Below are 27,212 nucleotides of genomic sequence, written 5' to 3'. Positions count from 1 at the left end.
TTTATTATTCGTATAAGTATTGTGACGTTGTTGGTGAGTAATCCCGTAGTGTAATACTCATACAAGTATTGTGACGTTGTTGGTGAGTAATCCCGTAGTGTAATATTCATACAAGTATTGTGACGTTGTTGGTGAGTAATCCCGTAGTTTATTATTCGTACAAGTATTGTGACGTTGTTGGTGAGTAATCCCGTAGTGTAATATTCATACAAGTATTGTGACGCTGTTGGTGAGTAATACCGCAGTGTAATATTCATACAAGTATTGTGACGCTGTCGGTGAGTAATACCGCAGTGTAATATTCATACAAGTATTGTGACGCTGTCGGTGAGTAATACTGCAGTGTAATATTCATACAAGTATTGTGACGCTGTCGGTGAGTAATACCACAGAGCAATATTCATACAAGTATTGTGACACTGTTGGTGAGTAATACCGCAGTGTAATATTTATACAAGTATTGTGACGCTGTTGGTGAGTAATACCACAGTGTAATATTCATACAAGTATTGTGACGCTGTCGGTGAGTAATACCGCAGTGTAATATTCATACAAGTATTGTGACGCTGTTGGTGAGTAATACCGCAGTGTAATATTCATACAAGTATTGTGACGCTGTTGGTGAGTAATCCCGTAGTGTAATATTCATACAAGTATTGTGCCGTCATTGGTGAGTAATCCCATAGTGTAATATTCATACAAGTATTGTGACGTTGTTGGTGAGTAATCCCATGGTGTAATATTCATACAAGTATTGTGACGCTTTTGGTGAGTAATACCGCAATGTAATATTCATACAAGTATTGTGACGCTGTTGGTGAGTAATACCGCAGTGTAATATTCATACAAGTATTGTGACGCTGTTGGTGAGTAATCCCGTAGTGTAATATTCATACAGGTACTGTGACGATGTTGGTGATTAATACCGCAGTGTAATATTCGTTCAAGTATTGTGATGCTGTCGGTCATTCAGTGTAATATTCATAAAAGTATTGTGATGCTGTCGGTCATTCAGTGTAATATTCATAAAAGTATTGTGACACTGTTGGTGAGTAATACCGCAGTGTAATATTCGGACAATTATTGTGACGCTGTTGGTGAGTAATCCCGTAGTGTAATATTCATACAAGTATTGTGATGCTGTCGGTGAGTAATACCGCAGTGTAATATTCATACAAGTATTGTGACGCTGTTGGTGAGTAATACCGCAGTGTAATATTCGTACAAGTATTGTGACGCTGTCGGTCATTTAGTGTAATATTCATAAAAGTATTGTGACGCTGTAGGTTCTACCCCAGTGCATTGTGTGACTGCGCAGTGTCATTGTGAACAAAGTTTAAAATAAACGTAAAAATAAAAATAAAAAAGTTTGGTACAAATTAACGTGTGTATTTTACCCCACTTCGTTCGTGTATGTTGATAATGGAGACAAATCAGTTGAGAGGAGAGCAGGAACTACATACTAGTGGCATCAACGTCATCTACTAAAGCTGATGCCCAAGGGCATACAGGGCTTACGTTAGGGCATCTAAAATCACAGAACCAATCTTTTACAGTGGTAAAAAAAATAAATCAAAGAGAAAGTTAGTTGCAGAGAGACATAAAATTGTCAATATGCCTTTAACCACACGAAGTGGCAAGGAAAGGCTAAGGCCTTGACCCTTATTTGTGACTGGTGGTTCTGCCTCGTATGATGATGAAAGCCCTTCTCTCTGCAGAAGTTTTAAAAAAATGAAAATTGTTAAGGCACAAGAACAAACTGTGTGCTCAAAAATGTCACAAATCTCTGAAGAGAGTCTAAGTGTGACCTCGGCAGGGGTGGATCCAGGGGGTGGGTGCGATAAGAGCGATCGCCCCTAGTAAAACACAGCCCTAGCTCTACCCACCTACTGTACCTGTAGGCTGCACAGCAATGCAGATGTGGCAGAGCGGAGCCAGGCATGATTAAGCTGCGGGCGGCAGCCGAGACCTGCCCGCGGCAGTCACAAGCACAAGCAGGCAGTCAGCTGTTAGCCCGAGGCACCCACGCTGGCCAGAGAAGGGGGAGAGTGACATGGGATTTGTAGTTAATCTTACACTGCTCACACTCTGACTAGTAAAAGATAAACTACAAATCCCGTGAGGCATTGCCAGCAGCATGAAAAGTCTGCGAAGTTGGTACATTACAGCCTGAGCACTGGCATGCCTTGTCTCCTGGAGTCCTGGTTGGCGACATGGATGGATGAAAGTTCCAGGTGAAGCTCCTGCATCCTGGCACACTGGTCAGTAACCCAGCTGATAGAGAGGGTGGTTGTCACAGTCTGGAGAGCAGCACTGTCACACTGTATGCTGTGTGCATAGCTAAAAGCAGTGCTGCTAATTTGCTAATACAGTAGCTCCAGCATGGCTCTTGTTGTTGTACTTGGAGGGAGAAACAGCCAGTCACATTCGGAGGCCTCTTTTATTACTGTTAACCCCTGGCTGGATAATTGCTGAATTGCATGTCAAGTGTGTACCTCCATCCCTGTCAGTCAGTCAGGGGGGATGCATCCTCCTCCATTCATAGTAGTGTTGTGGACATACTTTTCTAGTATACCTGTGTCCATGCTATTATATACATACAGTACAGAGCTCATCATAGGCAGGCTTCCAAGAGGCATACAATATATGAGGGGGGGGGGGTGATGGGCATATAATAGGGGATGAGGGGAGAGAGTGATGGGTATATAATATATAGGAGAGGAGAGAGTGGGCATATCATATATAGGGGGTGAGGGGAGGGAGTGACGGGTTATAATATATAGGAGGGGAGGGAGTGATGGGCATATCATATATAGGGGGTTATGGGCGAAAATGATGGGGATAATAATATTTAAGAGGGGAGGGATTAGGCATATCATATATAGGGGGTTAGGGGAGGGAGTGATGGGCATATAATATATAGAAGGGAAGGGAGTGGGCATATAATATATAGAAGGGAAGGGAGTGGGCATATAATATACAGGGGGTTAGGGGAGGGAGTGATGGGCATATAATACATTTTGGTCATATAGTCATTATAACACTACATTGTAGAAACAAGGGAGTAGATAAGAGGGCGAGTTGCCTCATGGCGCCGCTTGGGAGAGGGGATAGAGTACTTAGGATGGGTCATAAAGACAAGGGAGAAGAGAGGGAAAATTGTAAAGAAAGGGAAATAAAAGGGATAGAAGTAATAGTTTAAGATTAAAAATGAATGGCTATGATGAGAGGTCACTGCGTGAAAATGGGAGGAGCCAGGACTTGAAGTGGGAGGAGGAATGAGTAAAGAGGGGAGGGGTCAGAATTAATTATTAAACCGCCCCCCCAAAAGAGAAGTCTAGATCTGCCTCTGGTCCTCGGGTGCCATGTGTGAGCCTGACCTTTCAAATACTGTACTCAAAGAAGAGCCTCTTTCCACTATTTGTGTGCCCTCTGCAAATGTGGGGATGGGCAGCATAGGTCAACATGCTGACATAGAATTGGGGATACTGCTGTGGAAGTGCACGAGGATGAGAAGGATATTTGTGTAGCTGATGCTAATAAGGATTTTGATAATGAGGATATTGATGATGATGAGGATGTTGTTTGTGTAAATCAGGCACCAGCAGAAACAGTTGTTGTCCATGATAAGAAAAAGACCATTGTCGTGCCTGGACATAAAACAAAAAAATCAATTTCTTATGTGTGCAATTATTTCTACCAAAAATTGGACAACAATTTTCAAGCCATCAGAACCCTTTGTAAAGCCAGAGTAAGTAGAGGTAGGTACCTTAATCATCTAGGAACCTCCTTCCTGTTACATCATTTGCAGCCAGTTCGTGGAACATTTTTGGGAAATTCAGAAACTGGTGCTAAAACAATAATAACAGACAGTCCAGCATGAGTTAGCTCCCTTCCCTCAGCTAGATCCCAGCACCTGCAATCTCTACCACCAACACCTTCATCATCAATAGTCTCAATAATGATCGGAGGTAGTTCTGCATCCAGGATAAGGCTAGGTGACTCCTAAGGACCAAGAAGACTACTAGTAGTAGTAGTTTAAAAAACAATTGATTGACTGTTAGACAATCTTTTGATAGACGAAGCAAGTATAACAGCTATCACCCAGTTGCACAGCGGATCACTGACGCCATGATGGCTGTTGTAGTATTACATGGTGAAATAATAGAAATTGAGGATTATAGTGTGGAAGAAGTGAAAAAGGAGGAAGAGGGGATATTTGTGTCCTATCTGACGCTACTGAGGATATTGATAATGAGGATGTTGTTTGTGTATATCAGCCACCAGTGGCAGCAGTTCTTGCTCGTGATAAAAAGAAAGCTATTGTCATGCCTGGGTATAAGACAAGAAAAGACACACGTGTTGGGTGAGGAATTATTTTAACCCAAATCCTGACAACAGTTGTGAAGGCATCTGTACCATTTGTGAAGCCAAAGTTAGTAGAGGTAGGGATGTAAACCATCTAGGCACCTCCTTCCTGTTACGTAATTTGCAACGAGTTCATGCAATTTATTTAACAAAATTATAATAATTTGTAAATTAATAACAATCAGTCCAGTATCAGCTACCAGCAGTTTGGACCAGCACATGCAATCTCCACCACCAACACCCTCATCATCAACCTCCTCCTTAAATGATTGGAGGTAGTCCTTCCAAATAATGTTTTGTGGGGGCCCAAACAAACCAAGGAGTTCAGCCACAAAAGTGTCAGTCCTTGTTGCTAAAGTGCTTGGCTTGTTAAACTGTGCATGTCCTTTTTAATATCCCACATAAGGACAATTCCATCTTGCACCTCTTTTCTTTACATTTTGCACAATTTGGGGCATTGCCGACTGACATTATTATAGTTTATTAAACTGCCATCCTGTCTGCCACTGTTGTGTGGCAATGTTTCATAGATGTCCAATATTTTTTTAAACTGCCGTGCGTTTGTGCCGCTGCTCTGTCGCTTACTTTAGCCAGCCAGCTCGCTGCAGCCTCTATTGGTGTAAAAAAGTAGTGAAAACAATATTGTGAGCTGTGAGGTGGTTAATAATGACTGGAAATGCCTGACAATTATTGTTATTAAGGTTAATAATACTGTAGGAACAAAAATTATGTGACTTTAGCTGTTTTTATAATCTTTAGATAAAAATGCAAATCCAAAACCTAAACACGCAAGGGGTGGTTTTGCAAATCCAGGTCCAAAACCTCGAAGGAGATACAGATCCAAAACCAAAACATGGGGTTGGTGCACATCTCTAGTTCAAAGAAAGGGCTTGATTGCTTTCTTCAGTAGATGTGTGGTCAGGAATTTGCAATGGGGTCTATGCCAAAGGACTGTTTGGAGAGATCTTTGTAACTTGGCTTGAGTTCTACAGGGCGTAACCCCCTCCCCCCTCCTCCCCCTGCAAAACCAAGATAATTTTTGAGAAATATTGCATTACTAAGCAAACAAGTTCTATCAATATGGGATTAATTCCATTGGTCCTGTATAGTGTATAAATACTGTAACTCAGACTGGACAATACTCACTATTTTATTTATTTATTTATTAACAGTTTCTTATATAGCGCAGCATATTCCGTTGCGCTTTACAATTGGAAACATTGATAGAACAAAACAGGGTAATAACAGACAGACATAGAGGTAAGAGGGCCCTGCTTGCAAGCTTACAATCTATAGGATGTGTACTTGTATATACTGCAATAAGGTATGCTGTAATTTGTACGGCAGTGAAATTATAATTAGAACAAGAGCCCCCTACATTTATATTTAGATTTTTTTTTATGTACATCACTTATTTTAGGGGTCCAAATAGCAAATATATTATAATTTATACATTTTTATTAAACCTGAATGACAATTAAAAATTTTAATTTAAGTTCTTTTAGAATATAGTGACCAGTGAGACTGTGACAGTCGATGCTCTATATTCTGATAAGTTGTATCAATATTTCTGAATCAGTGGGTGGAACCTAAAATGCACCTATGGGAATATGAAACCTTGTTCTATAAGGATTACATCAGGCAGCATATTCCTCTTTTGTTAATATTAATTGCTCTCAGCAACTTGGTGCAGGATTCTCATTTTTCATCTATATGTAACTCTTTATCAGGTAGCAGCTCCTAATCAATGGAGTTTAACCAGTGGGGTCTCAAGGGGGGGGGGGGGGTGGACCACACCCAGATGACACCAAGGGCCCGACTCCCACTCAGTGACAGGATTTGGGTGCTGCACTGTAGCACTTAGCTCCTGACACAGTGTGGGAGCCGGAACTGCACACAGGGCAATCCGCACATCCGGCACCCCCATCCTGAGTGACAAACAAGGGGATTTGGGCCGCGTGGCCACACCTCTTTTTTGTCAGCGTACTCCAATCCTCCACGCATTGGGCTTCATCACACGGAGAAACTCCGCTGAGTTTAACTCTTATAACTAGGGGTGTGCACCGGCCACTATTCGTGTTTTGGTTTTGGATCTGGATCTTTCTTCGTGTTTTGGATCTGGATTGGTTTTGCCAAAACCACCCTTCCGTATTTTGGGTTCTGGGTTTTGTGTTTTGGATCTGTATTTTTTTTTAAAAATCATAAAAACAGCTAAAATCACACAATGTGTTGGTTTTTCTGCTCCTATGCTATTACTAACCTCAATAACATTAATTTCCACTAATTTCCAGTCTATTCTGAACACCTCACACCTCACAATAGTGTTTTTATGTCCAAAAGGTTGCACCGAGGTAGCTGGATGACTATGCTAAGCGACATGAGTGGGCGGCACAAACACGTGGTCCATCTAGGAGTGACACTGCAGTGGCAGACAGGATGGCAGTTTGAAAAACTAGGCCCCAAACAGTACATAATGCAAAGAAAAAAAGAGGTGCAAGATGGAATTGTCCTTGGGCCCTCCCACCCACCCTTATGTTGTATAAACAGGACATGCACACTTTAACAAACCAATCATTTCAGCGCCAGGGTCTGCCACACGACTGGCTGAAATGATTGGTTTGTTTGGGCCCCCACAAAACAAGCTGGCAATTAACCTGTCCCTGCACAAACTGGCTCTACAGAGGCAAGATGTCGTCCTCATCCTCCTCATCCACCGATTCCTCACACTCTTCAGTGTTGTGTACATCCTCATCCTCACAGAGTATTAATTCGTCCCCGCTGGAATCCACCACCACAGGTCCCTCTGTACGTTCTGGAGGCTGGTCTCCCTTGAAGAGCTGATAATTCATTTTTATGAACATCATCTTCTCCACATTTTGTGGAAGCAACCTCCTACGCCTTTCGCTGACAAGGTTCCCGGCTGCACTAAACACTCTTTCAGAGTACACACTGGAGGGCGGGCAACTCAGGTAAAATAGAGCCAGTTTGTACAGGGGCCTCCAAATTGCCTCTTAGTCCGTACCTGTACTGGCAGGAAAATCTGACATGCCTACTTGGATGCTGTCACCGTTGTAATCCTTTAACAGACAGACGCACGCTTGTCGCTGCTGCTTTGAGGATGCAGGTGCGGCTACAGTTCACACAATTCACAAAGACAGAAAAAATAATAATTTTTTATATTTTTGTGGAGCGCACTTTGAGGGTTACACCACCCTTTAACAGACAGACGCACGCTTGTCGCTGCTGCTTTGAAGAATGCAGGTGCGGCTACAGCCCAAACAATTCACAAAGACAGAAAAAAAAGAAGAATTTTTTATTTTTTGTGGAGCGCACTTTGAGGGTTACACCACCTTTTAACGGACAAGCCAGCCATCCCTTTACTTATGACACAGGCGCACACTTGGCACTGCTCCTTTGTTGATGCACGTGCAGCCACAGTGCACACAATTCACAAACACAGAAAATAATTCCTCCACCATTCTGTCAGTGGTGACAGTATCATATGCAGTGACAGTAGACATTTCAGAAATTGTTGGCACGTCCTTCAGTCCGGACCAGATGTCCAAACCGGCCCTTAACTTATGACACAGGCGCACGCTTGGCGCTGCTGCTGTGTTGATGCACATGCGGCTACTGCGCATACATTTCGCACACAAACAAAGAAAAAAAAAAATTGTTTATTTTTTGTGGAGTGCACTTTGGGGGTTACACCACCCTTTAACAGACTTATGGGACACAGGCACACACTTGGCGCTACTTTGTTGATGCAAATGCGGCTACTGTGCACACAATTCACAAACACAAAAAATATATATTTAAATGTTTTTTGGAGTGCACTTTGGGGGTTACAGCACCCTTTAACGGACAAGCCTGTCGGCCCTTTACTGATGGGACACAGGCGCACGCTTGGCGCTACTTTGTTGATAACCGTGCGGCCACATTGCACACAATTCACAAACACAGAAAATAATTTTTTATTTTGTTTGGAGTGCACTTTGGGGGTTACAGCACCCTTTAACGGGTCAGTCCAGCCTGCCCTTTACTTATGACACAGGCGCACGCTTGGCACTACTTTGTTGATGCACGTGCGGCTACTGCGCACACAATTCACAAACACAGAAAAAAAAAATATATTATTTGGAGTGCACTTTGGGGGTTACAGCACCCTTTAACAGATGAGCCAGCTGGCCCTTCACTTATGACACAGGCGCACGCTTGGCGCTACTTTGTTGATGCACGTGCGGCTACTGCACACACAATTCACAAACAGAAAAAATATAATTTTTTTTGCACTTTGGTGGAGCACCCCTGATGGACAAAGCACCCCCTGGACAACACTACAGCACCCCTTTAGGGCTGGGACACTGCACAGTACTTTGGAGTGGACACAGCCCCTTTGGACAACTGACTGCACAACACAGCCCAGCCAGTCCCTATGGACTTTGGAGGAGTGGACACAGCCCCTATGGACAACAGCAGCACAGGGCAGCACAGCACAGCACAACACTAGACTACACTGCACTACACTACACAGCCCAGCCAGCCCTAACTCCCACCCTCCCTCTTTATTGTTCACAGCCGAGTGAGAAAATGGCGCCGACGCGGGTACCTTATATAGAATCCAAAACCCGCGAGACCCGGAAGGCGGGATGATGACGTTTTGCCTCGATTTCAGATCCGAGTCAGGTGGGTAAAGTCGAGCCTGACTCTGATCGGTCTCAGATCGGGGGGGTTTGGATTTCAGAAATCCGAACCCGCTCACCCCTAATGCATATGTACGTGTTAGGTGGAACAAGAAAAAAAAGGATGTCAATTGTATGTTATAACGTACATTTAATCAAGAACTGGTTTACATGCAATGTTTGTAAACAAATAAATACTGGTACCTAGTACCCTAAGTATATGGTGCTTGCTAAAATCAAGACGTAGAAAATGTTATAGTTGCAGCTTGCGGTGCCCGGGTTCTCTTCAGGATGGGACGCTGCGGCTGTGCGGCAATGTGACAGGGCTCCTTGGCTGGGGAGGCTAGATGGCGTCTGGGGCCAGCGCCGGGTATGTGCAACACGGCACCGGGACCCGACTGCACACCTGCCTGCTCTGCCTAGGGAGGGAGTGGACAAGCGTTGACCTTTCGATCTCCGCCGGGCACCCCCTTTCAGATACGGGACTCACCTGACTCTTGCCACGCTGCTGCTGGTCTCCATCTTCTGTCCTCTATGGATGTCTGCACGGCTCCTGATGTCAGCACGGCTCCTGGATGGGGTCTTCTACTTGGCTCCCGTTGTCACTTTCCGGGTCACGTGACTGTTGCTGTTGGAATTTTGGATAAACAAAACATAGATGGATGCGGTGATGAATAGTTGTTTGGCAAATGCGGAGACTGTGTATGAGAGCTCCAACGCGTTTCGGCCACTGTCGGCCTTCCTCTAGGAGGGTTGTTGTAATGCAGTCTTGGTAGGGAGGGGGGTTAAGTGCTCGTGGAGGTCCAACCCCCAAATGATTGAAAGCTCATATTTCCTTGCTGATAGGTCCCTTATTATAGGTAGATTATTCAATGGTGGATGCATGTGTCAATCATCATACACAGTAGGGATTTAGGGCCTCATTCAGACCCGCTCGCAAGCGCTGAGTGCTCACAAAGGGGTCGATGGTGAGGCCCTGCACACATGCAGTGGCCGCACTGCGCGTGCGCAAGCCCCGAAGCAAGAGAGAAATTCTCTCGCTCCGGGGCTCGCTACAAACGCGGCGGCTGACGATGGTGATCGACAGCTCGCCCCGTTTAGTAGGCGGGAACGGGGGGGTGGCTGGACAAACGGAGGCATTCCTTAAGGAATGCCTGACCATTTGTGGGCGGCCCCACTGACATCAGCAGTGATGTCAGTGGGGAGCTTCCTGCTCGATCAAAGCAGGAAGCTCCCTGGGGCTTGCGGTTGCCGAGACCCTACCTCAAGGGTCTCGTCGCAAGCCACGATGGTCTCGACCATCGAAGACCATCAACCTGGCCGCTTGCTAAAGCTGTGGGTGGTAAACCACAGCTAAGCGAGCGACCAGGAGGCCGCATTTCAAAATACAAGCGGCCGCCCTCATTCAGGGCGAGTGCTCGCATTTTGCGAGCGCCTCTAAATGAGGGCCTTAGACCGGTGGTATTCAGTCCGCCACTCTACTAACTACATCCCGTAATTTTTCTGTTTATATATTATGTGGATATTTTAAATTAAACATTTCTGACTGCCAGCGCTTTTCATTTTGTAGTTTGTAAAGTTTAATTTTAATGTGGATTGAGTAATCCCTTTAACTGGAAAGCAGCAGACAATCAGGTGATTGCAAAGACTAGGTGATTGGCGCCAGGTTTTTTGTGTGTTTAACTTTTGACTATTTGGAGAGTTCTTTGTAACTTGGCTTGAGTTCTACAGAGTGTCGAAAAACTAAGCTCATTTTCGAGAAATAATGCTTTAATAAGTAAACAAGTTATATCAATATGGGATTCCATTGGTCCTGTACAGTGTATAAATACTGTAACTCAGACCGGGCAATGCTCACTTCTATCATTACACACTATTGTGAGGGTCAGGCTGAACTGATTCACAATGATGTTGCAGGTAAGTGTTTTTATATAACTGCAATAAGTTATGATGTAATTTGTAGGGCAGTGAAATTATAATTAGAACAAAAAGTCCCTACTAAATTTTGATTTAATTTTACTCATGTACATAATTTATTTTAGGGGTCCAAAGAGCAAATATATTATAATTTATTATTTTTTATTAAATCTGAATGACAAATGTTAAATAAGTTATTTTAGAATATAGTGAACAGTGAGACTGTGACATATTAGAGTTGCTGCTCTATGTTCTGATATGAAGCTTAGAGACTACCAGCAGTATCTATGGGCTTGTGTACTGTATACATATTGCTTAGATTTACAGTAGATGTACTGCTCACACACACTAAAGCATAAATCAGACGCCTCTTGCTATGTCTTATTGATAGTTGTTATTCTGGTACCAATAACAATTATATAAACCTTATATGATTGAGTTTGGAGATAAATTACAGGAAAATGTGTTACCGATCAATATGAAATGTCCATTTAAAAGGGGTAAAATTAACTTTATATATTTGCAGATTGTATAAATACTGTATTCCAAAATACAACCTTAGGCAGGGCTGGGTTAAGGTTTGTGGGGTCCCCAGGGCAATTAATTTGTGGGGGCCCCTACCAATAATATTGTCATCATGCTATACTATGCTTATAAAAAGTATAATGTGCAAATACTGCCAGCACCACACATGTGTTATACACACTGTAGTGCCCCCAGTTCACATTATGCCATACAAAAACCCCAGATCACATTATGCCATAGTGCTACATGTGGGAGATCTCCCCAGATGCCATCTTGTTAATCTGGCACTGATTTTATGGCATAAGGACATGGTGTGCATCAGTGGTGAATTTTACCTAGGGACTGCAGGGCTCCACCCTCCCTTCCCTAGTAAAATCCACCAGAGCCCCCAGTCTCCTAGTCCGTGCAGTGGCACCTGGCAGGCTTCCAAGTTCCCATTAGAAGTGTTCTCTAGTTATACCTGGACGGTCAGTGCCAGGGGGAGAAGTTTTCTCCCCTGGGACTGCCAGTTAGGGATGGCCATCGACAATCAATGATTTGAAATCATCAATGGTTTATGACCAATGTTGAATATTAATTAGAGCCAATGGTTCTTAGCCATCAATGAATGAACAAGTGGGAGCCGATGTTTTTTTCTGGATGGGGCGGAGCTTAGCCATGCCCCCTGTCACTGCTAAGCCCCACCCCTGTTTTTTTTACTGGCCCACCATGTTCCCCCACAGCGGTCGCCATCTAGGGGTCCAAAGCATCGATAGTTCAACATAGATGGTTTGTGTGCCAATGATGGATACCCCACCGATGGCCATCCCTTCTGCTAGCCCAAACTGCTCTTAGCAGAAAGCACTTCCAATGGGAAGCCACTTATGTATTGAGTATGGGCCTGATTCAGAGTTGCTCGTAAGTGGCCGCTCGTTCGCTCCGAGCGATGTTCGCACATCTGTGCATGCGTATGGGTCGTAATGCGCATGCGCCAACCAGTCAGTGCGGTCGGAAATCGTGTGCTCGCAAAATAGCGAGTGTCTGCTAATTTGAGTGACAGATGGAGGCGTTTGTGGGTGGTAACAGGGGAAGGTGCTTGAAAACGGGGAGTGGAGATCCGAATGCAGGCGTGCCAAACGGTCAAAACGGGCGTTTTAAGGGTGTGCATAATTAACAAAGCAGCGTCATCGACCACGTCACTTGGCGAGCAGTTCATACGCCTTTCGATGTACTCAATTAATCTAATAAATAGCGGAGATGACGTATGATGCGAGCGGCCAGGGGGCGTCTTTACAAAATAGCGAGTGCATGTTTCGTTCGCTCGCTCAGACATAGAGGCATCAACAGACCGCAAAGAGCGAGCGCTCAATTTAAATATCCAGACCCTTTTTCGGAACGAGCGAGCGCAAATAGCGTCCGGCTCTGAATCAGGCCCTATGTGCGGTCTTTTGCACATGCATATATCACATGAATATTTTTTTCCATGAATTACTTTGGATGCACTGGTTATTTACCACAACATCAAAAGTTTTGATGGTGGACTTGTAATGTCCATCTCTATAATAAGAATGATGTCAATCAAGGAAATCAAACAATCAATAATTCACCTATCAATAGTCTCATTCTAACAATGGTTTACCCACCAATTGCTTTCCACAATCTTAACTTTAAATAGGGACCTAGTGTTCAACAATTTCTTTCGCTATCAAGGCGATCTTTGTACTGACGTGAATTAACTTTGGGCCTGATTCAGAGCCGTTCGCTATTTGCGGTCGTTCGTTCAAAAACAAGGGGTGGCTATTCAAATGATCCGTTCGCAAATTGCAGTCTGTTCACACCTCTAAGTCTGAACGAGCGAGCAAAACATACGCTCGTTTATTTGTTAAAAACGCCCCCTGGCCGCTCGCACCGTACGTCATGTCCGCTATTTATTAGATTAATCGAGTACATCGACCAGCGTATGAACTGCTCGCTATTCTTGTGGTTGGTTTTTGCTACCACAATCTTGCGAGCAGTTCTGACTATAAAATAACCCAGTGACGTAGTCAATGACGCTGCTGTATTAATTATGCACACCCATAAAACGCCCGTTTTGACCTTTAAGCACGCCTGCGTTCGGATCTCCACTCCTCATTTTCAAGCACCTTCCCCTGTTACCACCCACATACGCCTCATTCTGTCACTCAAAATAGCAGGCATTCGCTATATTGCGAGCACATGAATTTCGGCCGCACTGACTGGTTCGCGCATGCGTATAACGATCCGTACGCATGCGCAGATGTGCGAACATCGCTCGGAACGAGCGTACTGCCGCTAGCGAGTGGCTCTGAATGAGGGCCTTTATTCAAATTAGAAACACTATAGGATTATGGGTACAATTTATGCAAACTAGGAATACTAAAGAATTGCTGTTTATACAGATTGAGAATACCAAAGAAATCTAAATAAATCTACTGTATGCAGATTAGAATCACTGAAGACTTCTGGATACAGTCTATGCAAATTAGGGACACTGGGCCTGATTCACTAAGGATTGTGGCTGTGCTCACGCACGCAGATCTGCTGCGAAAATATGCTAATGTTAGCATCGAAACGGCCAGCCCACAATCCAATAATAGAACTACTGTAATAAATTAAGAGACACCCTATATAACCTACTGATACTCATCATCCCCTATAGATATGACCTTATAGATAATACAGGAGGTGAAGCAATACACATTTTAATCTCTTCTGTCTCCAGACCTGTGTACTCTTTACAATTCAACACGCTTCTACACACAGTATATATTACTTTTCATTCAGTACTCAGTCATCCCAGATGATATGTCATCTAGTTATATGGGTCTAATCGGACCTGACAGCATCCCTTCCCAGTAGTTACAGAGTTAAAGTAAAGAAAATGACAAAGTTTATGAAGCTATAATAGAAACATAAATGAAATGACACCCTGCACGGTGCAAATGATGTCTTTTTAATGTCACTAAAATTATTATATTATATTCCACACTGTGCCCCCAGTTTGCATTATATTCCACACTGTGCCCCCAGTTTGCATTATATTCCACACTGTGCCCCCAGTTGACATATAGTAATATGCCACACTGAGGTCCAGTTCACATTGTATACCACATAGTGACCCTAATTCACATGATATGCCATGCAGTGCCCTCAGTTTACATTATATGCAACACTGAGCCTCCACCAAAGTGGGGTCAGTTGAGGCAGAGCCTTTCCTGCCATAAATGGGTATACTCCAGAGTTTTGACTATAAAAATTATAAGAAAAAATGTAAGAAAAAATTATAAATATCTTCTTTGTATTATTCTAATCATTGTTATAGTCAAAACTCTGGAGTAAAAAGTGCATGGCAGGTGAGGCACTGCCTCCCCTGTCTACCTTTTCCACACATCCCTGATCAAAACTCACCACATTTTCCAGCACTGTATACTGCTGCACCTTTGTATAATGCCCACAGGTATCCTCGGGTTCATATATGTATCTGTAAATCAGGCTTTGATACTAGCCGGTGCCTCCCCAGCCATTCACCTCACTGGCCTCCAGTTCATATTATATGCCACACTGTACCCCAGGTGTACATTATACACCATGCAGTGCCACAGGTTCACATTATGGACTCTATTTACTACAATCCGCATATTGAACGCAGATTGTAGTGTGATATTAACGACTGAATTCGCATTGCGAATTCAGGCAATATCACAGGGATTTACTACAAATCCCTTGCAGGGACAGAGCTTGCGATAAAGCTCTGTCCATGTGAATCCCCTTTGGAGCCTTATCACGGTATTTTCACAAAAAATACTGTGACTAAGTGTCCGCGCATGCGCCGACCGGTCGCCGCTGCTACCCCCTGCCCCCCGCTATCGCGGACCCCCGGGACCCCCTCTCCCCTCCCCCGCAACCCCCCTCTCCCTTAATTACACTTACCTGCATGATCCGGGCCTCCAGTGATGTTCTCCATGCCTCCGGTCAAGTGATCTCCCATACTGCACTGGGACCCGATCACCTGATGACCGGGCAGCAGTGCACTATGGGAGACCAGCTGACCGGAGGGGAGTGATCACCGGAGGCCCGATCACCGGTCCCTGGAGTCAGGTAAGTCAATTTCTTTTTTACTATTTTTTTTTTCTTTTTTTTACAGTAAACAGCTTGCGGTCTATTTAGACCACACAGCTGATTACAGGGACCGACTCCCGGCTCTGCTCTCCCGGTTAGAGCGGAGCAGGAGTCCGGTAACCGGGGGAGACCCTGGAGAACGCCACCTCCAGGTGGCGTTATTGTCACAGGGCTTTCCCCGGTATTTTTTTACATTTTATGTTTAGTAACTTTGGTCAGATCACATTTCCCATTACAGTTATGGGAAATGCGATCTGCTTTACTAAAAATAAGTGATACTTAGGGGTTGGAGTAGAATTTTACGAATTCTACTCCAATTGCCCTCTAATAACTATAGGTGATACTAAAATAATGTGAAAAGGGTGTGAAAACACAAAACACCCTTTTTCACTTTATTTTAGTCAAAATAATGTTAATAAATAGAGCCCTATATGTCACAGTTTGCCCCCAGTTCACATTATATTCACATTATATGCCACACTGTACCCCAGGTTCACAATATATACCATACAGTGCCCTAGGTTAACATTATATGCCACACTTTGCCCCCAGTTCACATTATATGCCACATTGAACTTCAGATACACATTATATACCATACAGTGCTTCAGGTTCACATTACGGGGGATATGTATTTAAGATGTGAAAAGAGATAAATTAGAGAATGATAAAGAACCAGCCACTCAGTTCCTAACTGTCACTTTACAGGCTTTGGGCCGTATTCAATTAGAAGCGAAAAGCCGGTTTCCGCTAAAAAAGTAGGGTTGGAACTTATCTCCAAATTCAATTCTAGCAGGTTTTCCGCCTATGCGGAAAGTCAATGCAATGTAATAGGCGAAAAAGATTTGCCTCTGAATAGCAGGAGAAAAGAAGTGCAACATTTTTATTTTGGGGTGCAAACAGGGGGAAACCACTCAGAACCCTTGGGTCAGCCCCCCCCCAAAAGGACAACTGTGTCAAAAACAGCACTGAGGTCATGGGTTTGATTCCCACCACGGCCCTAACTGTGTGGAGTTTGTATATTCTCACTGTGCTTGCGTGGGTTTTCCCCGGGTACTCTGGTTTCCTCCCACACTCCAAAAATATACTGGTAGGTTAATTGGCTCCCAACACAAATTAACCCTAGTGTGTAAGTGCATGTACATGTGGTAGGGAATATAGGGCCTGATTCAGACCCACTCGCGAGCGGCTGTCCGCTCGCAAGTGGGTCGATGGTGTGCACTGCGCATGCGCACGACAGAGGGAGCTCCGTTGTGCGCATGCGCGAGACACGACGAGCGAAGGACTTTCCTTCGCTCGTTGTGTCTGATCAAAGGGGGCGTGCTGTCGAAGTTGATTGACAGCACGCCCCCTTTGGTGGGCGTGCCAGGGGCGTGCCTGCCAGACGGAGGCGTTCCCAAGGGAACGCCTACCGTCAGAAGCCGGCCCCACTGACATCACTAGTGATGTCAGTGGGAGTGATTTTGGCTCTGATAGAGCCAAAATCACTCCTGGCCTTGCGGTTGAGAAACTCAACCGCAAGCTTCTGCTCGCACTGGCGATGGTCGCAATGGTCAAGACCATCGTGACCATCATCCTGCACGCTCGTATAGGCTGTGGGTGGTGACCCACAGCTATACGAGCGTCCAGGAGGACGCTCCATATTTATGGAGGTGGGCCCTGATTCAGAGCAAGCGCTCTGGTCAGAGCGTCCGGCTCTGAATCAGGGCCATAGAGTGTAAGCTCCACTGGGGCAGGGACTGATGTGAATGGCCAAATACTCTCTGTAAAGCGATGCAGAAAATGTGTGTGCTATATAAATAACTTGTAATAAATAATAAATAAAATTTACTAAGAACTAAGTGAGGTTAGCTGAGAGTGAGATGGCCGATGGTGAAGCAGATCGAGATTTCTCCCCCAAGTAGCAAGTTTAGATGAGATTACTCAACCGAGATTGCAGTGTCTTCTCTCTGCAAAACTCTCCAGAGCAAGCAGCCTGCACATATCAGTGAGATATGTGAAGGCTGCATGTGTGGTCTATCTGTTAAATAAGTGTTAATAAATGATGTAGAGTCCCCCCAAAAAATACATAACCAGCCCCGGACTGCTCAGCCAGTCCTGGTTCCTAAAATTATGTGGAAAAAAAAACGTGTAGGGCTCCACCATAGTTTAGCAACTAGCATCTGGCTGCAGGGTTAGTCCTGGTTTTAAATATAGGGGGAAAAAATGCGTAGGGGTCCCTATAATTAAAACCAGCACCGGACCCAAACCGATCGAGGTGTAATGCCACAGCCAGGAAACGTTATCACTGGGTCTTCAGGGCCAAAGCATTAACACCCCAAACCGGTCAGCCCAAGCCAGGGATCTCCCGGTGACCCAGACTTAGGCTGAAACCCGGGGCTCTTTCCCGCACCCCTGGAGCAGTGGGTACTGGGGTAATAATGTTGTATATAATTCTAAACTATTGTATTTTACAGTGGAACTACAGGAGCCAGCATGCCTGCCCTTTGGCACTTGTGGAACTACAAGTGCCAGCAGGCGGCCGGCACCCATAACTCCACTGTAAAATAAATAGTTAAAAAAACACAGTACACACATACCGTCTAAAGTAAAACTTTATAACGCACCTACCTACCTCACTCACACATACTTACCTGTGCCCAGCTGGTCGGTCCCCTTCTCTAGTAGAATCCATTTGGAGTACCTGGAATAAAGATCCTATACTCACCTCTATCCTCGTGCTAGTCTCCGTAGCATCCAGGGGTCTTGGCAAAATTAAAAAATGGACCCGATGCACTAACGTGTTTTCCAGGTCTCCTAGTTGGTGTATTTCGAAAACATGCAACTTTAGTATTATATGCTATTTATATTGTGGTCATCATGGTGTGGGCTGGGGAGGGGGTTTCTAGGCTACCGGAAACCCCCTTGCGTTTGCCTATGGTTAGGTTGCGGGAAAGGTGGGTTAGGGGAACACTTAGCCAGAGGCGTCACTTACCTGGGTGACACCTGGTGCGAAGCCATGCCCCTTATGTGTGCCAATCTTGGGGCATTCCTGCCCCCCATTTATCGGCACACAGTGAGCTTACCCAGTGCTCCAGCAGCTGCTGGGGCAGCCCACAGTCTGTCCCCTGCAACTCTCCAGGTTCTGGCTTTTTGGTGACACCATCCGACGGGGTGACACCAAAAGAGCAGAGCAGCTCTGCTATTTTGGTGTCACCCCCTCAGATGGTGTCACCCAGTGCTGGCCCGCACCCTCCACACCCCCCCTTGTGACGCCACTGGAGTTAGGGTAAGGATTAGGGTTACTTATTAAATTCTGTCGGGATTCTGACTGTCGAGATGCAGCCGTCTGTATTCTGACTATCAGCATCCGGCCATCGGGATCCCGTACCCGTAATATTTGGCCATTCGTGTCAGTCCCTACCCCAGTGGAGTTTACAATCCATGGGCCTGATTCAGAGATGTACCCGATGGCTACTGGTCTGAGCATGTGCAGAACAGGACCTGCTATCTGGCACCCAGTTACCCCAAGCCTCTGCCTGATTGGCAGATAGAAGCGTTTGGGGGGGTCGTGCAGGGGCGGAGATGGTAACGGCAGTGCGGGAGTGCTGATGCCTGGCCCTGTATCCATGGATGCAGACCCCCTGGCCTCGCAAGCAGCCAGGAGCCAGCCAACCTGTGGTCAGCTGAGGCTCGCGATCGTGATCCTAGGCTACGACCTCAGATGCTGACAGGAGACGTCTCTTCTCTTCAGTCACCTCTGCAGCATTGGCCTTTTAGCTGGACGGTATTGCACAGCAGCTTGTGTACGGTTGTGCATTAATGTCCATCACTGAATCAGGCCAAGGAACAATTAGTTATACTTAATCCATTGGTTCCTTTCTAATACCTTATCAGTTTTGTATATATACCTGCCATGTAAATTGTTCATAAACCGGGTTCCAGAAAATGTGTCTGATGTCATTGCAGGTACAGAAGAGGTCCGGCTTCTTTGTTCTGTTCGTTCTCTGGACTTATATGCAGTCAGGAACCTGCCTTACAGGAGTCGATTTACAGAAAGTAGTTTTTTACATCAGAGACAAAATTACAGAGTAAGTGTGACCGCTGGGGTCCTTAGCAGGTGCATTCCGGGGACTGGTTACACTGATATCATTCTTGGTGTGCAGGACCTCCAGATATATCATAAGAAGACCAGTATACAGTGTCGGACTGGGGCATGGAGGGCCCACCAGGGGAATGCAGTGGTAGGGGCCCATGCGTATACATGCATCCCAAGTTTTAAGCTTCGTAAGGAGGGACAATTGACATAGGGGGCGGAGCTTTGCATAAAAGGGGCGGAGCATCGGAAATTGTGGCGGAACCTTGCGGCACCTCTGAGATGCTGGGCAGCCCCCAGGTTCTCGCTACACTAGTGAACAGATGACGTGCGCATGCCTGCCGCAGGGTCTCCGTCGCAAGCCATCATCATGGACACTCGCATATGCTGTGAGTAGGGAACCCTACTCATTTTTTTCCCCTGTATTTCCAGAACCAGGACCGGATCAGAGCCCAGAGCTGGTTGCGCAGAATACGGGGGACCCCTACGTCGTTTGTCCCCCGTATTTTGGCAACCAGCTCTGGTTCTGACTAGCCCGGTGCTGGTTGTGTTTAAGTACAGGGGACCCCTACGTCGTTTGTCCCCCGTATTTTGGCAACCAGCTCTGGTTCTGACTAGCCCGGTGCTGGTTGTGTTTAAGTACAGGGGACCCCTATGTCGTTTGTCCCCTGTATTTAAGCACACCCAGCACTGGGTCACTAATGCCCGGGGCTGGTTGCTCTTTTTTTGGGGGGGAGGACGCCATTTTTTTCCACTCATTTCCAGTCTATTCTGAACACCTCACACCTCACAATAGTGTTTTTATGTCCAAAAGGTTGCACCGAGGTAGCTGGATGACTATGCTAAGCAACACGAGTGGGCGGCACAAACACGTGACCCATCTAGGCGTGATACTGCAGTGGCAGACAGGATGGCAGTTTGAAAAACTAGGCCCCAAACTGCACATAATGCAAAGACAAAAAAGAGGTGCAAGATGGAATTGTCCTTGGGCCCTCCCACCCACCCTTATGTTGTATAAACAGGACATGCACACTTTAACAAATGAATCATTTCAGCGCCAGGGTCTGCCACACAACTGTGGATGAAATGATTGGTTCGTTTGGGCCCCCACAAAACAAGCTGGCAATTAATCTGTCCCTGCACAAACTGGCTCTACGGAGGCAAGATGTCATCCTCATCCTCCTCATCCACCGATTCCTCACCCTCTTCAGTGTGTACATCCTCACCCTCACAAAGTATTAACTCGTCCCCACTTGAATCCACCACCACAGGTCCCTCTGTACGTTCTGGAGGCTGGTCTCCCTGGAAGAGCTGATAATTCATTTTGATGAACATCATCTTCTCCACATTCTGTGGAAGCAACCTTCTACGCCTTTCGCTGACAAGGTTCCCGGCTGCACTAAACACTCTTTCGGAGTACACACTGGAGGGGGGGCAACTCAGGTAAAATAGAGCCAGTTTGTACAGGGGCCTCCAAATTGCCTCTTTTTCCTGCCAGTACAGGTATGGACTGTCTGACATGCCTACTTGGATGCTGTCACCGATGTAATCCTCCACCATTCTGTCAATGGTGACAGTATCATATGCAGTGACAGTAGACATGTCAGAAATTGTTGCCAGGTCCTTCAGTCCGGACCAGATGTCCAAACTTGGTCCTGCCTGCCCTGCATCACCGCCAGCGGGTTGCTTAGGATACCTAAGTTTTTTCCTGGCAGCCCCAGTTGCGGGAGAAAATGAAGAAGGAGCTGTTGACGTGTCACGTTCCGCTTCAGCTGACAGTGTGTTCACCAGCAGGTCTTTGCACCTCTGCAGGCTTGTGTCGGCCGGAAAGAGAGACACCACATAGGCTTTAAACCTAGGATCGAGCACGGTGGCCAAAATGTAGTGGTCTGATTTCAACAGATTGACCACCCTGGAATCCTGGCAAAGCGAATGAAGGGCTTCATCCACAAGTCCCACATGCCGAGCGGAATCGCTCCGTCTTAGCTCCTCCTTCACTTTCTCCAGCTGCTTCTGCAAAAGCCTGATGAGGGGAATGACCTGACTCAAGCTGGCAGTGTCTGAACTGACTTCACGTGTGGCAAGTTCGAAGGGCTGGAGAACCTTGCACAACACGGAAATCATTCTCCACTGCGCTTGAGTCAGGTGCATACCCCCTCCTTTGCCTATGTAATAGGTGGATGTATAGGCTTGTATGGCCTTTTGCTGCTCCTCCATCCTCTGAAGCATATAGAGGGTTGAGTTCCACCGCGTCACAACCTCTTGCTTCAGGTGATGGCGGGTCAGGTTCAAGAGTGTTTGCTGGCGCTCCAGTCTTCGGCACGCAGTCGCTGAATGGCGAAAGTGGCCAGAAATTTTTCGGGCCACCCAAAGCGTCTCCTGCACGCCCCTGTCGCTTTTCAGAAAATTCTGCACCACCAAGTTTATTGTGTGAGCAAAACATGGGACGTGCTGGAATTTGCCCAGATGTAATGCCCGCACAATATTGGTGGCGTTGTCAGATATCACAAATCCCCAGGAGAGTCTAAGTGGGGTAAGCCACTGGGCGATGATTTCCCTCAGTTTCTCTAAGAGGTTGTCGGCGGTGTGCCTCTTACTGAAACCGGTGATACACAGCGTAGCCTGCCTTGGAACGAGCTGGCGTTTCTGAGATGCTGCTACTGGTGACGCTGCTGCTGTTGCTGCGTAAGGTGATACATCTACCCAGTGGGCTGTCACAGTCATATAGTCCTTAGTCTGCCCTGTTCCACTTGTCCACATGTCCGTGGTTAAGTGGACATTGGGTACAACAGCATTTTTCAGGACACTGAGGACACTTTTTCTGACGTTTCTGTACAGTCTCGGTATCGCCTGCCTAGTGAAGTGGAATCTAGACGGGATTTGGAACCGGGGACACACTACCTCCATCAATTGTCTAAATCCCACTGCACTAATGGCGGATACCGGACGCACATCTAACACCAACATAGCAGTCAAGGCCTCAGTTATACGTTTTGCTTCAGGATGACTGCTGTCGTACTTCATCCTCCTCGCTAAGGACTGTTGGAGGGTCAATTGTTTAGTAAAAGTAGTGGTGTTCCTACTTCCTCTCTGGGATGATGAACGACTCCCAGCAGCAGCAACAGCAGCAGCGGCAGCAGTAGGCGTAGCAATGCAGGATCCTCCGGAGGAATCCCGGATAGGAGAGTCAGTCATGCCAGTGACATGGCCTGCAGGACTACTTCCGATCCTGACTAAGGAGGAAATTGACGAGGAGGGAGTTGACGGTGTGGTTTGCAGGCGCTTGGATACAACAGGACAACGGGATTTAGGTGTCCCTGGACTGCTTACAGTCTTAGCCAAAGTTTCTGAACTTGACAGTAACTTTTTATGAACCCGCTGCAGGTGCCGTATAAGGGAGGATGTTCCTAGGTGGTTGACGTCCCTACCCCTACTTATTTCACCTTTACATATGGTACATATGGCAAGACAGTTGTTGTCCGGATTTGGATAGAAATATTGCCAGACCAAAGAGGTGGAATGTTTGGTCTTCTGCCCAGGCATGACCGTGATGGGCTTTTTCATCCCACGGACAACAACTGTCTCCCCCGGAGCCTGATTTAAACAAACCACATCACCATCAGAATCCTCCTCACCAACTTCCTCCTCAGCGCCAGCTACACTTTATCCTCATCCTGTTGTACTTCAGCAGTGACATCTTCAATTTGCATATCAGCAAGTGGACTGTGGGTGCTCCTTTTAGCACTTGCAGGGGGCGTGCAAATGGTGGAAAGAGCCACCTCTTCCCGTCCAGTGCTGGGAAGGTCAGGCATCGCAACCACCACCACACTTGGACTCTCCTTGGGGATTTGTGATATCTTCGTAGAAATTACAGTTCTTCGCTGTGCTTTTGCCAGCTTAACTCTTTTGATTCTTTTAGTGGGAGGAGGGCTTCCATCGTCATGTGAAGCTGAACCACTAGTCATGAACATACTAGGGATCGACCTTAGCCGTTCCTTGCCACTCCGTGTCGTAAATGGCATATTGGCAAGTTTACGTTTCTCTTCAGCTGATTTAAATGTTTTTTTCAAGGTCATTTTCCTGAACTTTGTCATTTGGGATTGTATGTGCCCTCTATTATGGCATTGGGCATCGGCCTTGGCAGACGACGTTGATGGCATGTTATCGTCTATGTCATGACTAGTGGCAGCAGCTTCAGCACTAGGAGGAAGTGGTTCTTGATCTTTCTCTATTTTATTTTTATCGGAGAAAGTTTGGTCCTCCATTTATGTTATATCGATTTGATATATACGTGCGGCTAAACACAGAAAATATTTTTTTATTTTTGCTGGAAAGTAGAGCACTTTGTGGGTTACACCAGCCTTTAAGAAATGAGCCAGCCGGCTCTTTACTTATGGGATACAGGCGCACGCTTGGCGCTGCTCCTTTGTTGATGCACGTGCGGCTACTGCGCACACAATTCACAAACACAGAAAATATATATTTTTTTGGTTTGGAGTGTACTTTGGGGGTTACAGCACCCTTTAACGGTCAAGCCAGCCGGCCCTTTACTTATGACACAGGCGCACGCTTGGCACTACTTTGTTGATGCACGTGCGGCTACTGCGCACACAATTCACAAACACAGAAAATATATATTTTTTTGGTTTGGACTGGAGTGTACTTTGGGGGTTACAGCACCCTTTAACGGTCAAGCCAGCCGGCCCTTTACTTATGACACAGGCGCACGCTTGGCACTACTTTGTTGATGCACGTGCGGCTACTGCGCACACAATTCACAAACACAGAAAATATATTTTTTTTTGGTTTGGACTGGAGTGTACTTTGGGGGTTACAGCACCCTTTAACGGTCAAGCCAGCCGGCCCTTTACTTATGACACAGGCGCACGCTTGGCACTACTTTGTTGATGCACGTGCGGCTACTGCGCACACAATTCACAAACACAGAAAATATATTATTTTTTTAGCACTTGGGGGGAGCACCCCTGATGGACAGAGCACCCCCTGGACAACACTACAGCACCCCTTTTGGACTGGGACACTGCACAGGACTTTGGAGTGGACACAGCCCCTATGGAGAACTGACTGCACAACACAGTCCAGCCAGCCCCTATGGACTTTGAAGTAATGGACACAGCCCCTATTAACAACAGCAGCACAGCACAACACAGCCAGCCCCTATGGACTTTGAAGTAGTGGACAACAGCAGCACAGCGCAGCACAGCACAGCACAACACTACTCTGCACTACACTACACTACACAGCCCAGCCAGCCCTAACTCCCACCCTCCCTCTTCACTGTCCACAGCCGAGTGAGAAAATGGCGCCGACGCGGGTAACTTATATAGGATCCAAAACCCGCGAGACCCGGAAGGCGGGATGATGACGTTTTGCCTCGATTTCAGATCCGAGTCAGGCGGGAAAAGTCGAGCCTGACTCGGATCGGCCTCGGATCGGGGGGGATCGGGGGGGTTCGGATTTCAGAAATCCGAACCCGCTCACCCCTAGTATGTATGTGTATATATATGTATATAGACAGTGTATATGTACATACATTTTATATATATATATATATCTATATATTATACATATAATGTATACAGTATATATAGACACATAGGGGCATATCCAATTAGCCGCGGGATTTCTCCCGCGGCTAATTGACAGGCAAAAGTCCTGCAACTCGGGGTTTAGCTATTCGATGAAATAGCTATTTCCCCGCGTCATTAGACCGGGACTCCTGCGCGAGAACACACTGATTCTGCGAGAACTGCAGAATCAGTGTGTATTACCCTCTCGCGCGAGGCCGAAGAGTGCGGCCTCATGCTGATTTTCCGAGGTAAAGTCAAACAGCGGGGACTCGCGCACGGGGTCTCAGGAACACCCGCGCTTGGAATCCCCGCTAATTGAATCCCGTCCAGCGTGACAATGATAATTGGATATGCCCCATAGTGTCTATATATACTGTGTGTGTATATATATATATATATATATATATATATATATATATATAAAAAACACTGGAAAATGGATTAACTTTTGCTACAAGGCTGGTGTGCTGGTCTATCTTGCCTGTTTCTATGGATACAGTTAAGTGTTTTTTGTATGGAGATCTATTGACCCTGCACCCAATTGTTGACTAAATTATGTGCGATTTTTCCATGAATTGTTATTTATATATATATATATATATATATATATATATATACAGTGTATATGTATATACAATATATATATATGTATATATATTTAAAAAAATTACACACACATACAATACACACACACAAACATACATACAGAGCTGTGTGCTGGGATATTTAACACCATAAGTTTTTTTTTTTCAGTCAAACTTACCAAGCTGAGCTCACTTAGTGGGTGGAATAATGAGTCGGGCAGTGTCTCCCGCGGTTCCCACATCCAGCGGGAGGAAGAGTTGGAGGTGGCTGCTTGCTACACCGTAGGGGGGGGAAAGTGGTCGGAGCCAAGGGAGGCAGCTTGGCTACACTGCAGGGGGAAGGTGGTTGATGCTGCATGAGGATGTCTTTCTATACTGCGGAGGGGTGGCGGCAGAAGGCTGTGTGCTATACTGAGGGGGGCGGCAGCTTGCTATACTGTGGTGGGGGGAGGTGGAAGGGAATACTATACTGTGGGGGGGCAGCGGAAGGCTGGTCGCTATACTGCGGAGGGGGGAGGAGGGCTGCTTGTTATACTCCGGGGGAGGCTGTAATGAAGGAGGAGGATGGCTGCACGAGTGCAGGTGGGAAGCAGGCTGCTTGGGGATTGGTTAGAAGGGGCCGGCTAGATGCTAGGGGCAGGGCCCTGGACCATGCTGCTGCTGCTACTGCTGTGTGTGTGCCAGTAGTGCAGCAGTTCAACTTCAAAAACACAGCACAAGTTGAACAGGTCACTCCAGGGCCGGATTTAGAGTGGTATGGGGCCCGGTCACGGGCCCATTGAAAGCTGACGGGCCCTAGGCGGGCATCTAGGATGCATAATGGTAAATCCGGCCCTGCTGCCATCCTCCCACACGACTGTGGTCAGAGCTTTTTGCCAACAGGATCAATACGGCACCCTACTTTGCTGGACTTATACCGGAATATTACTTCTTTGTTTACTATATCCAGTGACTGTGTATTTATTCTTCAAAGGGATATACCTCAATCCAAAAAAAGTGCACAAGTAGAATGAACATAACTTCTTCTACTCGCACTGAATAGACCGGCTATGGAATATTTTAATTATTTGATCCTCAATTAGTTGGCTTTTATTTGTCATATGTATCAAATATACTTGACGTTTCTATGGAAATATATTAAATATGCTGCATATACCCATAGCTCTTTTCTCTTCCATCTTACTCTTGCAAAGGATTGTTTGAAAGTCAACTGTTGTTTGAAATTGAAACTAGTACTATTAATCATCTTGGTCCCCTTTTGGGATGAAAATTTACCCCCAGCAGCAGCATCAGTCCTAGGCCAGAATGATTCTTCTGAGGCCTGTAGGGGAAGAGTCAGTTAGGCTTTGCA

General features: G+C 46.0%; 1 protein-coding gene across 3 annotated transcripts in view; it reads left to right on the top strand.

Moving 5' to 3' along the window:
• The window catches only part of LOC148517699 (uncharacterized), a 93,483-nt gene that overhangs the window by 49,009 nt on the left and 17,262 nt on the right, over window positions 1-27,212 (top strand). For 2 of the 3 annotated variants that reach the window (XM_088478359.1, XM_088478360.1), the window contains one exon: window positions 19,560-19,681. In XM_088478359.1, coding sequence (XP_088334485.1) covers window positions 19,560-19,681 — 122 coding nt within the window. Of the gene's footprint in view, window positions 1-10,921; window positions 10,968-19,559; window positions 19,682-27,212 lie in introns of those variants that run through there. The other variant, XM_088478361.1, reaches the window with a different exon arrangement.

The sequence above is a fragment of the Taudactylus pleione genome, unplaced genomic scaffold, assembly GCF_031769625.1.
Source record: "Taudactylus pleione unplaced genomic scaffold, aTauple2 ptg000212l, whole genome shotgun sequence".
Taxonomy (NCBI): Eukaryota; Metazoa; Chordata; class Amphibia; order Anura; family Myobatrachidae; genus Taudactylus; species Taudactylus pleione.
This window is presented reverse-complemented; position numbering and strand designations above follow the sequence as displayed.